The sequence below is a fragment of the Egretta garzetta genome, unplaced genomic scaffold (assembly GCF_000687185.1).
Source record: "Egretta garzetta isolate BGI_Z169 unplaced genomic scaffold, ASM68718v1 scaffold204, whole genome shotgun sequence".
NCBI classification, from domain to species: Eukaryota; Metazoa; Chordata; class Aves; order Pelecaniformes; family Ardeidae; genus Egretta; species Egretta garzetta.
Genome location: NW_009259424.1, coordinates 3,731,677 through 3,745,641, shown reverse-complemented (window position 1 = coordinate 3,745,641; position 13,965 = coordinate 3,731,677). Strand labels below are relative to the sequence as shown.

Below are 13,965 nucleotides of genomic sequence, written 5' to 3'. Positions count from 1 at the left end.
GCAGGAATTTTCTGCATACTTCCCTACGGTTACTTACATTAGGAATGGCTTTAAAGAATGTCCACCTTCTGAGAAAGGGAATATTGAAATCGCTTCAGTTGACCACAAACACCTGCACTGGGCTCGCCTGTTACACATCTCCCCTCACACGTGAGCTGCACACAGATATTCACTGGCACAGAAGAACAACAAAGGATGAGAGGAGGGGAAAAAAATAATCAAGGTCTGATACTTTTTTCAGCCAAGATACACCCAATGTCTCATTTGGCTATAAAAGGAAGTATTCTATATGTAAAATATTATAAGGATAATTCCAAATTTTCAAGAAACATTTCTCATGTTTGCATTGACTAGAGCCCAGCCACCAGGTAGGAGCTCCCTGCTCTTGGGTTATAATGCAGAACTTGTTGCTAATTACCTATGTAGAATCTTTCAGAAGGTGCAAATTTTGAGGCCCCAGTGTATCGCTAAATAAATATTGTAGGCCACGCACTCAGGTGATCTAGCTTGAAATAACTTCATTAATGTCACTGAGGATGCACTCTGTTAGCAACTCCTCTCTGCTTCTCCGCATTTTTGCTTATGGCATTATAGTATCTATGGCTAAGACCCACTTCTGCTGCTGACGAAAACCAGAGAAGCTAACAGCTCTCTACAGGGGTGGAGGGGCCTTCCACCTCGATTTAAATACAAGATGATGACCAAGTCAGTTTAAATGAATTTACTGACTGACACATCTGCACAGAGCTCCTTGTAGCAGAGATTTCAATCATTGCACCACCGTTATCTTGGCAATGTCATTATTGCAAGCTGCCATAACAACACATAGTATCCCAAAATATTCAATTTCTAAAGCTGAATTTTGATTTAGTGTTACTGTTTGACTGAGAACTACAGTTTCAAAACAATAAAAGGAAACATCCCAGTTCTCGAAACCCAAGAACACAGGGTTACTATCCAGTGACTGAATTTTTGTTTCTAACTGAAGAGGGGTTGGCTCCAAATAAGTACCAGGTGCCTAAATACCCTTCTTCTGCCTTTGAAAATGTGTTTGAGAACAAGGAGAAGGAAATATGATGAATTCTGTAATAGGATTCAAGGGAATCACATGAAGTTTAAAACTTGCAGAATAATTCTTTTTGTAGATAAAAGAATTAAATTGGGCAGTTTTAGGGAAACTCACAAGAGTCTGTCCAGAAGACCAAGCCCATGTGGGGTTGTGTCCCCAGGCCACCGGCTGCCACTGAACTGCAACCCCCTGTCAGGGGGTAGTGACTGGTAACAGGACTGGCAATCCGACAGCTCTCCTAAAGCTGAGTTACTGCTTGTTTGGAAAGGAGGAACAAAGCTGTTAGAGAAAAGGATTCAACTCAGTCTCTGCATGTGTCTGTTGTACCGGTGGGCTGTGCCGCTCGTTCCCTCGGCAGCCTGGGTCCCGTGGATGGTGCCAGCAGGGTCTGGGTGACAGCCTGCTCCCTCCAGGAGCTCCTCTGAGACCACCCTCCCCTACCCATCGCCTGCTCGTTTATTCTGCCAGAGCTACTTTGCTTTTCCAGTCGCTGGCTCTTGGCTTTTCAAGTTCACATTAGTATGAGGAGACCGGTGGATAATTGACCCAGACCATTGCCTATTAACCTCCACAAAACTGTCCCAGTTTAGGTTGTGACATTTCCACAAGAGAAGTTGCCCAATTCTCTCTCCATTAATTTTAAAAGAGCAACGATCAGAATTACAAAAGAAAAGCACAAAGAAAAATTAAAATCTGCCAGCACCAAGAAGTCATCTCAGCACATTCACATCCATCAATTCAGCTCTGATTACTGAAAGATCATGTCATAAATCATAGTGACACTATATTTTTTTTAACCTTGTGGATCAATTTCACAGCATTCAGGATGATTTCTTACATCCATGCTATTAAGAAAGGGTAAGAAAGGAAAGGCTCAATACTAATGGCAAAATCACTTTGGGTAAAATTTTCAGGATCCTTTTGTTACTTTGCATCCTGAATTAGATGAACTGCAAATTCCTATAGGCATCCTCAGCTTGGGGAAGAGAAAGGGCCTTGGATACAATCATGTAATGAGTAGATATGCAAGGAAAAAAAATCTCAACAATCAATCTCCTCCTCTCTTTGAAAAAGAAAAAAAAACAACAAAACCCCTTTACAATCTCATTAAAATGGCAGATTTGGTACAGATGGAGGATTCTTTTAAACAGAATAGTGGAAATGTCCTTTTACATTATTACTACTCTGCTCCAACCAGATGGAGTGCTTATGATTACTGGCTTGGAAGCAACTTGCAAACAAAGCAACACATGGCAGAATTCAGCAGAAAGAAAAACACGGTTTGACATGAGATACAAACAATATAAATATCTTCCCAAGAATTGGAAAGATGAGCTGAAATAGTTTAAATCATAATCTGGAGTTACTGATCCAGATTTTGCAAGAAGAAACAGATTATTTATTTTTTTTTGTCTGAAACTGCAGCGGATGACATTTCAGACAGTTCAGAAAGCTGAAAAGTCCGGAGCAGAGGATTTATAGCTCTGTGGTATTTCAGGCGCAGTTTTCAGAGAGCAAACGGTTGACAAATAGCATCAGTGCAGATGTGTGCTTATGCAACTTACACCTACGAAGGGTCCTCAGTTTTAGAAACTTCTTGTATCACAGAAACCAGTGGTAGTATCCGAGATATTTAACATAATTACCTAAAATCTGTTCTAGTAATTAAAATAATAGCTGACACCTGCCACAACTGAGACTTTAAAACAGCAGATGAAGTGCAGACATTGCAAAGGCTACATACAGCAACCAGATGTGCACAAGACAGTTCCCTGGGACACACAGGCCATAGGTTCATATGCGAAGCCAGGAAAGATGCATACAGCAAGAGAGGCATAGTGAAGCTCATCGGACAGAGACTCCCCCTTTTTTCCATCTAAGAGATCCCATCTCAAACACTCTTAACCTCTATGGATAGCTATGAGGCTTTTACAAAGCTACCACCAAGAGAAAATGCACATTTACTCATTTGTACTTTATTTATACATTATATATTTTATACTTTTAACTGCTATAATTGTGGACACTGAGAATATACAGACCTGGGGAAAAAAAAATCCTTTCCTAGTTAGAAAATTCCAAAGATGATGATCATCATTTGTGTACTATTTTTTTTATCCACCTGTTCAACCACCATCCATCATGAAAATATTATGTTTGCTATATTACCATTCAAATGCTGCCAGCTCAGCTCATATGCTATAACATCCACAGAATTAGGAATCTATAATCAGAAGCATGAAGCATACATTCTCTTTCAATAAGAATACGAAAAATAATACAAAAAAATTAAATATACTTAATAAAATAAGGACAGGAAAACAATCTTCCAAACATTAATTAAGTTGAGGTCACATAGCAAGATGAAGATATACACACTTCTTTTCCCCAGAAAATTTGCTTTATGCTCCAGTGTAATCAACTGTTCTCAATAGAAAGTATCTACAAAATCTGTAAACCCCGTAGTTGTTTTTTTTCTTCTTAACTTTGACAAGGATATTCATCTGCCATCAAGCCAAATAATCTAAAGCTCTGCAGAACTTAAAAAAAAAAAAAAAAAAGGAAATCCTGTAACTTCTGCTACAAGATACTTAAAATTTCTCTTCAAAGCCTTTCCAAATGAGTGAACAGGAGGCCCGTGGTCTCATCCTATTCTTCCTCAGCAGTAGCGAGGATCAAACCTCAAAGCCTGAAATGCAATTACTTTTAAAGGACAGCCTGCAGTAATTTTTCTGAGGTCTCCGAACACTTCGAAACAGCATGCCTCGAAGCCAGCCCTGCTGTGACCTGTGAAATTCAGCATGTTACAGATATTCAAAATGCCCATGAAAGACGCACACCGAAGAGCTGCAGTGTTTACTTTGTCAAGATCCGCGACAGCTCCTGTTACCTGACTGTCAGCACTTTGCCTCCCCAGTATACGCCGCTTTCAATAGCAGGGCGAGGGACTCTTGGGATTACGGACTAAACCGCTATCTACAAAACCACTTCAAATTCCATTTTTTAACCTTGTATTGTTCCCTTAAGCTAGCAGAGTAGGTTACATATTTCCAGTCTGCCCTGCTAATCATCTCAAGGTCTCCAAAAGAGCACATTTTGTTTCCTTTTCATCCATTAGCTGTGGGGTTTATGCCCAACTTCTAAAGCTCCTTTAACTTCCAGCTACCCTGGGGCTAAAACGTCAGCGGAATCGCCCCCAGAAGAACCCTGTGCCCTGGGAATAGGAACACCTGCGACCCAGAGGAATACAGACTGTTGGATTAACCCAAAATTCCTGTCCAAAACAGCCCATATGTCACTCAAGGCTTCCACTACTGTCACTTCAGCAATAACTCCTCCTCCTCCAATACATTGCCTCTATGAGGCAAAAGGTGCATCTTCCACCTGTATCCTAGAGAAAGGTAATTTTGCAAAGCCACTGCCACAGTATCACAGAAATCCCATAATCAGCTGCAGTGTGAAAATGGAGCTTAAGATCATACTTATCACGGCAACTTCTCGTTGTCAAGACCACTCTACACTCTTCAAATCATAAAGCACTAAAGAGAGCGGCAGAGTTTCATTATGCCATCCTGTAAGCACCGAGAAAAGCCGCCTCAGTTAAGCCAGCTAAAAGACCTTGGCTTTATTAAGATTTCCTTCTCTCCCACTGATCACCTAGAAGACATCCATGTCATTGATTTGCTATGGACAGCACCTCGATAAGCCTTTGGAAAAAAAAATAGGCTAATAAAGCTGAGAGCTGGAAGAAGCGTTTACATAAGCATCATGATGAAAATCACATGATCGACTCCTCAGCAAATTGACTTGACACCATCATGCTTGAAAAATAACTAGTAAAAGCCAATTAGGAAGGGGAAAAACCAAAAGCCAGAGACTCCAGGCAGCCCTATGTTTAGTCAAACCTCACATGAACTCTCATGGAGATACGGGGAAAAGCAAGGGCAAAGAACTATATATGGAAAGCACAAGGAGACACGATATCAGATCTTCCTATATCATCTTGAAGCATTGCTGATGTTTGCAAATTCTCTGCTGATTAATCAGATGGCTTGTTGCATGCCATGCATCTTGTTCCAAGTCATGCTGAAAATTGGGATTTTGTACAAATCGAAAGCAGCAACCGCCTTACGCCTTCTTTGACATACTTCACTGGAGCAGAGGATTCCAGAAAGCAGAGATTCCTTGGATCTGTAAGCAGAGCTCAGCATTTTCACTAAATATGGAACTTCTACTTGTTGACAGAAAATAATACTAGCAGGCTAGTGAAATCAGTGGCTGTTGATGGTCTCCATAGGTGGGTAGGTATGTAAACACACATAGGGAAATAACAATCACATGCTAACCTTACTATCGCTCCACAGCACAGGGAAATGATGGAACCATTCAGAAATAACTTTTTCAGCTTTTAAAGAATATACCAAAAAAACCTAGTTGAAAGTATCAGAGGAATGTTACATAAAGTATACTGCCCATTAGTATATGGTATCCATGTGACTAAAAGTTGGCTCTCTCTTAGTCTGAATCCCATTTCTAGCAATATTCAATATTCCAGGATTGCCAGGAGCAAAGAATTAATCATTAATATTCATGGTGACAACAGCAAAGTATTTCATCTGAAAGTTGAGTTAAGCACCAGAAATGTGACTGCTGGCAAATAAGCCCTTCCAAACACTCCCTCTCTCTGTTGTCTGTCTTTTGGGCTTATTCTGAACATAACTGCGATATGAAGCCACGGAACTGCCAGATGGTTTCAAAATGCTCAGACATGGTTTCTGCACAGAAGAAGAAATTTCTATCACGTAATACATTCCAAGAGCAATCCTGCAAAAGCAGTAGTCCGGGATACCTGACAACTGACTGTCTCTGCAAGACCCGAGCCAAAAAAAAAACCTGTGAACAAAATATTTGACTTTACATCTTGTCTTCACTCGTTCCTCAAGACTACCTAAAGGAACAATTAAAATAAATCCAGAAGTAGACTTAACCAAGAGCCATATGCAAGTGGATCCACTCACCATGGGAAGGAGGGCGTAGGAGGTGTCCGATGCCCTGCAAAGCAAACGCAAGCTAACACGGCTATCATGTAAGAATAGTGGCTCACTAATCTTCATTTAGAGATGGTGCAGGGCATCGTCCAATAAAAGAAAAACAGAACCACTGAACTAACTATAACTAATCCTTTGAATGTGTTCCCAAATGGAGTGGAGACAATTCGATGGAGCAGTATTATGACCAAGGCTACTAAATACCAGTTAGCCTGTTACGCACTCCAGCGTATAGACTGCAGCCAGATTATTACACTGTAAAAATGTGTGCAGATACAAGGTAAAACTTTCACGAGAAAACTAATGTTAGAATAGCTCACCTATGAAGTAATGGGACTTCTAACACATGCAGAGTTTAAGAACACTGGAAAAAATAGAATAAAAATAAGAAATTGGCAAGAAGAGATTAGCAAAGATTACGAATGAAAGTAGACAAAGGGAGCTCTCAAAATCACACCCAACCCTATTTCTAACAGTTCTGTGAGATAGAGGAGCATTAGAGCTCCCCTGCAGGCAATCTGCACTCAGCATCAGAGGCAGCAGGAGGTTAAAACAAGAAGCCATTGAGCACAAGCCCCCAGCCTTGTAAAGTCGATCTCAGCCCTGCCTACAGACGCTGTATGGGAGAACATGCTGCTCACATGATGGGGCCACAGCCTGCTATTCTCCAAGGCACTGTAAGGACTGCTGGACCCTTCATCATTTCAGAGTTAGTATTTCAATGTACTCTAAAATTTCTTCAAATTACACTTTGGAAGGACTTGCAAGGAAAACTGCAAGTTTTAAATCTCTCATCATCATTACGCGATGTAAAAAGATGTTACAATGCAAAGAACCCAATCAATGAAAAATGAGTGACTGTAACTGTGGTTGATTTCAGCATCACTCAAAAGTGATCCCCAGTCTCCATATTAACACAGCCTGGCTGGTAGGACACACAGACACACCAGTCAGCAATGGTCAAAAGGTTGCTATATAGTAACTGTTCACGGTTATAGGGTGCTGTTCCCAATTAAAATATTAACATGGAACATAACCAAAATCTAGCTTCAACCTCCACTAAGTGCTCTGTTCAGTAGGTTCCTCCCTGTCGACTTCCTTTCGTAAGGCACTACTATTTTCAAAGAAAATGCATATCAAGGAAAAAGCACCATGAGCTGCACAATCTTATGTGCACTGTCCCTTTCCAACATAGTCACAGCAAAATCTCAAATGATTTCTCTTAGTTAACTTTCACTCTGAGCTGTTCAATGACGTAAAATCAAGGCACGGACAAATTATAAAATAATATATATAAATCACTGAATTTCCAGCTTCTTTGAGGTCAGTGCTCTGATCACGTACAAAACTGTGTCTCAGATTTAACTCCACATTGAAATGTCTGAGTAGTAAATGCAAGAAACTTCCACAACCTTTTCCTGCTCAAATTTTAGGTAGGGCAGTAACACTCCTTCAACTTTGTTACTGCAACAGTGCTGAGGCTGTGAATAGCGCTTTCCAAGAACAGGGAGAGCATTCAGATGTCAGATATAACAGCCTCAAGATGTATTACACCAGGAAGGGGTAAACATTTTTCTGCATTGGAGTTATGCAGAAATTTCCCCCAAACAGAAGAAAATTATTAAAATGAATAAAAAATTATCTCATCAAGATAATTTCTGACATGCTGCTGGGGGATGAGGGCAGCTGGGCAAACTACATTCCAAACAGGACTTACATTTGCCAGCCCAGATGTATGAAAGTACGTCTCAATTCTCACTGTAGTGTTGGCAGCTTGGCTAAATATTAATGCTGTCCCTGAAGTGCCGCTACTGATTTTGCATCCCTTTATGTGTACTACACACATGAGATGCCGGCCACATTTAAGACGGATGCTTTCTGAAGTTGCATTAGAACTACAAAGGAAGAGAAAAGAGCAGCTTCGGAGACTGCATCAATGCTCATATGGCTCCCTAGGACTTACGGATGGGAGGGCAGGAGGAAACTGTAGGATGCATAATTCCTAAAGATAGAGCTGAGCTTTCAAATGAATAGCAATTTGATAGTGGATTATACCGAGTTATAGTGCAATACTTTCCAGCTATACTGCAGGTACCTTAAGATGCAACAAGAAAACTTTTATCTGAATGGTAAAGCAGCTCTCCTAAAACTTGTTCAAAAATGTAGGGTGCCTTTTCCTATCTTTATAGGTAAAATACAAGTGTCACAACTATTAAAAGTCTTTATGAAGGAGTTATGTGCCTCTCTTTGCACTGCCCTAACTCGTATGCATCACACTTTGTATCTGGTAGTCATGGTATACTTATCAAAACGTATTTCAAACTATATGAGGTTAGAATATTACTGGGTTATGCCCTGGCTTGCATAGCTCTAATCTGTGCTACATCAGTGAAATAGGTTCACGAAGCTTCTGCTATCTGACTTCACACCAAACATTTTGAGCAGATGCACAAATACACCTTGGAATGCCTGCATGAATAATTCAGTCATTACAACAGCACACATGGCCATACTCTGGGTTTTTTTCTAACCTGCTTAGTTAGCATTGCATTTCTTTTCCTTGGGAGAACCTTGAAGTCTGTAGCTACTATTGTAGCTAGCTCTCGCATTTCCTTTCTCGCGGTGAAATGCTATTTCTTATCTGATGTTAAATAGCTTCTAAAATTACTGTATAGCAGTAGTATTTCTTATATCTGTATTGCGTACATGATGCTTCATGAAAAAGCAGTCCCTTGGCAGGACCAACTAGCTAGTGTTCACACTGCATTATGGAGGAGGCAGCAGATGCTATATTTAGGGTACTGAATATCTTCTTCCATTATAAATCTGTTTATTTTACAGATCTCAAAACTCCCTGACACAGCTATACCTTTTCCGATTGATGAAAATCCTATTTAACTTTAATTGACAACCCAATCATCAAAAAAGTCATCATTATCCCTTAGTTATCTATTTGCCTTAGTAAAATAATAATCATATAGAAACTCCCCCACAGGTGCTGGGGCCCCACTGCAGCAGCATCGCTGGCTCACTGTGCTGGGGATTCCGGAGGAGCCATCACAGGGAAGGGTGGCACCCTGCGGCCACCTGCAATGCCCATGGAGATGGGGACCCTCCCGAGTGCTGTCCCAAGGACATCGGGGCAGGAAGCCCATGGGGCGTGCAACCTGGCTGCATTTACTGGTAGGAGCAGGAGTGTGCGCTCTGGTTTGGGGAGTTCAAGTTCTGCTGACAACACATGGCTAAAATCACATAAAACAGAATACTCTTACCTTTTTCCTTGGAAGAAAAAAAACCCTAGAATTTAAAAATTAAAATGCTATGAGAAGATAAAATCAAGCATTTAAGATGTTGTCCCAGCAACCTCAGTTAAGTTTTCCTTTGGCAAATACATTATCATTTCACAGACAAGAGCTTCCTGTTTTTCCATAAAACTTTTTCATTTTCTGAGCAAAACATGAACAATTAAAACTCCACAAATAACACAAAGATGGCACTTCCTAAATTTTCCCCTCCCCCAGCAGTCATTGGTATTTAACACATTTTTAGTATGCAGTATTTTCTATTGCAGCCCAGAGCTTTCTCCAAAATTATTATTGCATCCAAAGAGCATGCTGGATTTTACTAACTGAAAATGTAACTATCTCCCATGAACTGCCGCGCCAAACCACCAATCCTGTATCTATACCTTCTGTGAATAGTCCTAGAGTCCCATAGTTTTTCTGCATTTCCCAATTCTTCTCTCCAGGGCAGTGGCTAACAAGCTCTAATCATATTGAGGCCATCTTGGATGAGCCAAGGCTTTAATGTGGTTTTTAAAAGACATCTAAAATACATTATAATGTATCACTGATCAGCTTTTTGTTTTGGGTAAAGTCTTCTCTCCAATAACTTACCTATGTTTTTTGTAATGGTAGGAAATGTAACAGACTTTTTTCAGAGACTCCTTTCCATGTTTAGACAAACAACTCTGCGCACACGCACACACACAGAGTTCGTGTTTATTAGATACCTATAAAAATATTCCCCAGTCCAATGCATTTGAACATGCAGACAGCCAGCTACTGGTCTGAAAACTGCAGAGAGTAGCATTGATCCTGAATTTAAAACAAAAGGAAGCCACGGACCTCATCAACTGGATTTTACTGGCTTCAGCAAAGAGGAATGGAGATGTAACACACTCCTGAGACACAAAGCAGTATAACCGCTAAGTAAAAGATGTCTTTTTTCCCATTAATAAATAAAGACTGCTTAGATTTGCACATGTACCACTCCTGCTCAAAGTTAGAGCAAGGCACTTATGAATCTGAATACAAAATCTGACCCAACTCCCACATAATTTATTAAGGAGTCTAATTTTTAATTACTAGGCATTATAAATTATTTGACTGTATAAATTAAAGCAACAAACACAATCAAAAGGGAAAATGAATGCATCAGAAATCGTCCTTTGCTAATGTACTTTAGTACCTGTGCTTTAAGTTGGATTTTTCATGCTGTCTAACAAATATCATGTAGTTTGAAGCACACAAGTACCCTCTACAGTAACATGGGATCTCATTTGAGATTTAACAGCAGAGGATTTAAGAGAAGGGGAAATACTTCCATTTTGATTTGAGTTGTAAGCACCATCTTGTGGAACTACAAAGCCTGCAGATTAGATAAAATATGGGTTTACAAGCTCCTCTCACAAACTGACCGGGAATGCTACCTGGACACAAAACAAAGAACAAACAAGAATAAAACTGTTTCTCTCTCCTCCTCCAGACCCACAATAAAAATGAAAAGAAGCTTTTCTCCTACCCAAAGCATTAAGGCAATCTTGCCCCTACCTACCTGAACACAAAGCCCTGTGGGCAGCAGAGCTGATATATTCATTGGCAAAGAATTGTAGATCAGGATTCCTGGGGCTGTAATGAGAAACTACAGCCCCTCCATAATGCAAATTCAGCTCCATTTCCCCCTCCTCTCTTCCCTATCTCACAGTACTATTATAAACTGTCATTTCTGATTTACAGAGCAAATGTCTTTCTCCCTAGAAGAGGGTACTTCTCACAAAAGCTCAGCTCAAGCACTTAGTAAAACATTAGTCTGGTAAAATGAACCTGCATTGTGGATGCATAATGCTAACCTTCACCAGGGGATATGTGGTGTTTGGGTTATGGAAGCTGCCATTCAACAGACTGCATGGGAAGGCATTCTCCTTTTAGAATAAAATAGCAACAAACATATTGTAAATGAAGCAAAAATATACAGCTACTGGGTTTTATAGAATAAGGTGCACACAAACGTGTGATCTATTTTTTCCTAAGCACTGTTAATGATATTATTATTATTAATAATATTGTATCCATCAGCATTCAGCAGACAATTCTCTTGCTCCCACACAATTCCATGGAATTATCTGAAATGTAAATAGAAAAAGCAGAAAAGCTCTTCTACAAGGGCTAGTTCATCTATGAATATTAAACTAAAATGAACCCTCCCGGGAGCTCTGACAGACTGCTCCAGGATGGAAAACCATGTCATTACTGACATGAATCATATTTCCTAAAATTAGTGGCAAGAGCGTGCTCTTTTAAATAAGCACCATCCACATGTCTAATATCAAATGAGTATGTATGGCCCAAATGAAAATTCATTATTGTCCTTATTGTTAGAATTTTAGCAGAGATACAAGTGGAATGTAAATAACTACCATTCCGTGTTCTTGTTATCAGCTACTTTAGCACTTTGATCTAATCTTACCATACGCATATAAGGCTGAAAAATCACTTTTTAAAAGCTTACAAAAGAAGCAAAAGAAGTGGGCAGCAGCTTTGCCTCTTGTGACAGAAGAGCTGATGGATGCGCTGCTCCTGGTGGTGTCCTGGTTAATTTAGCCCATCATGTAAATCCATACTGTATGAGAGTATTAACTGTGATATCAGGAAAATCACTGGACTGTAAAAGAATGATTAAAACACAAAGAGGGCGGGACTACTGGAATGATACATAGAGCCTTCAAATATCAACAAGATTTGGGAGTTAGTTTGGTATTTATTTGCAAAAAGATTGTGCAAGTGCAATTGCCACTTAAAAACTCACTGGACATTAGCCTCCCTATATGCAAACACATCTGTACAGCTCTGAAAATTTATATCAAAAAGCTCACCCATAGTTTTATGCTGTTATGTTTCACTTATCTATTACCAGGAAGAGCTTGCATGAAGCACAATACCCCTTAGCAACTTACATCTTCAAAGATCCCAGCTTGCCTTTTGCAAACTCAGAGGTAAATGGATGCCGTGGCCAGATTCCAGCTCAAGGAATTAAGCTCTCCCTAACCTCATTCCCAAAGCAGTGGCAATTACATATAGTATTCTTTATTTGCTGACCTCAGCTGTTGGCTACATTTGCAGCTACACACATTTGGTATTTTCAGTGACAGTATTAGAGGTTTCTTACCATATTTTTTTTCTTTTACTTTTCATGCACAGAAAAATATTGGATATACACAACATACTGTGAATGATATCATTCAGTTAGCAAAGTCCTTCAGGATTTTTCAAATGAAAATAAACACTTTTGCCATTAAAAATATAGTGAAATAATGGATAATGATAGAAATCATGAAGGAAAGATGTAAATAATGGCAACAGGTCAATGCCACTGCATACTCATAGTCTCGGTCCTGCCTGCAAAATTAATGCAAATAGCCTCACATGTTTGACTCACATTTTCCATTGCTTTTCAACTTTCAGGGCACTCATCCTACCTTGAATACATCCAGTATGATCAGAAATTATGGCTGTGTAATTTCAGTTATAACAATTAGCCGGTAACTAGATACTAACCCTAAAGGGCTTAGATTTCTAGCAATAGGGAAGGATGTACTTGGTATTTTTTTGAAAGACACCTTTCAAGCTATGTAATATATAGAAGTCAAGGGAGAATATGGAAAACCTGTGAGGATTAAATGCAAAAATAGCATTCCTTCTGCTTTTAGTACAGTTTTATTAATGAGGTCTCAAGAACTGCAGAAGGAAATACAACTTAGTAAGAGAGATTCAGATTCCTCACAGATACTCTGCAGAAAGTGCCAACTGGAATTTCTAGCTTCTGTATTTTCTTTTTTTTTTAAATACAGTCAGCTGACTGTGGTTTAAACAGCATCCTTACCAACCAGAACTTAGAGCCCTCCTGCGCAGGTGTTTACTTCCATTACACTGAACAACAAACTCATAGACACGAATCACAACATTCTGATAAGCTCCCTCTCGGGCCGGCACAGCCATGACACCCGCTGGGAGGGTAGGCTTTGGCCGCATGGGTACGAGATGTCACAGCTTGGACACGGGGAAGCCGAATACCAACGCACACAGAAGAGCAAGGTCTGGCACGGGCAGGCAGACCCGCAGGGAGCGAGGTTGGCTGCACTGCTCTAAGGAGGTGCCCCAGGCAGCTTCTGGAGGTGTCGCTCTCCTTCCACAGGTTACTGAGGGGTGTGAGGGTCCCAATTCAGGTGCCATTGAATCCCATCCCTCTGAAAGCTAGGATAACCTCCTCACTTTCAACATCAAAGAGGTTCCAAACAGTCCCTTTCCTCATTTTGTGTGTGTGTGAGACAGACATCTGACCTGAGAAAGTACCCAGCCTTCTCCATTTATGTTTTACTGGCATCATAACAGCAGCAAATAACGAGTGCTGAACTGAAATATCTCATAGGGATTACAGATCTCATTTAACAGTCACTTTTAACTGTTAAATGACTAATGGGTTAATTCCCTCTTTGGCACAAAGCCTTTACTTGGGGAGTACGTGAGATTTTGCAAGCTGTTTTCAACAAAAACATATGGGAAAGAGAAA

The 13,965-nt window shown here is 40.1% G+C and overlaps 1 protein-coding gene across 1 annotated transcript in view; it reads right to left on the bottom strand.

The window, feature by feature from the left end:
• Positions 1 to 13,965, bottom strand: part of ANK3 (ankyrin 3) — a 206,454-nt gene that overhangs the window by 161,049 nt on the left and 31,440 nt on the right. Inside the window, exon 2 of the mRNA XM_035892536.1 lies at positions 1,544 to 1,568. Coding sequence (XP_035748429.1) covers positions 1,544 to 1,568 — 25 coding nt within the window. The remainder of the gene's footprint in view (positions 1 to 1,543; positions 1,569 to 13,965) is intronic.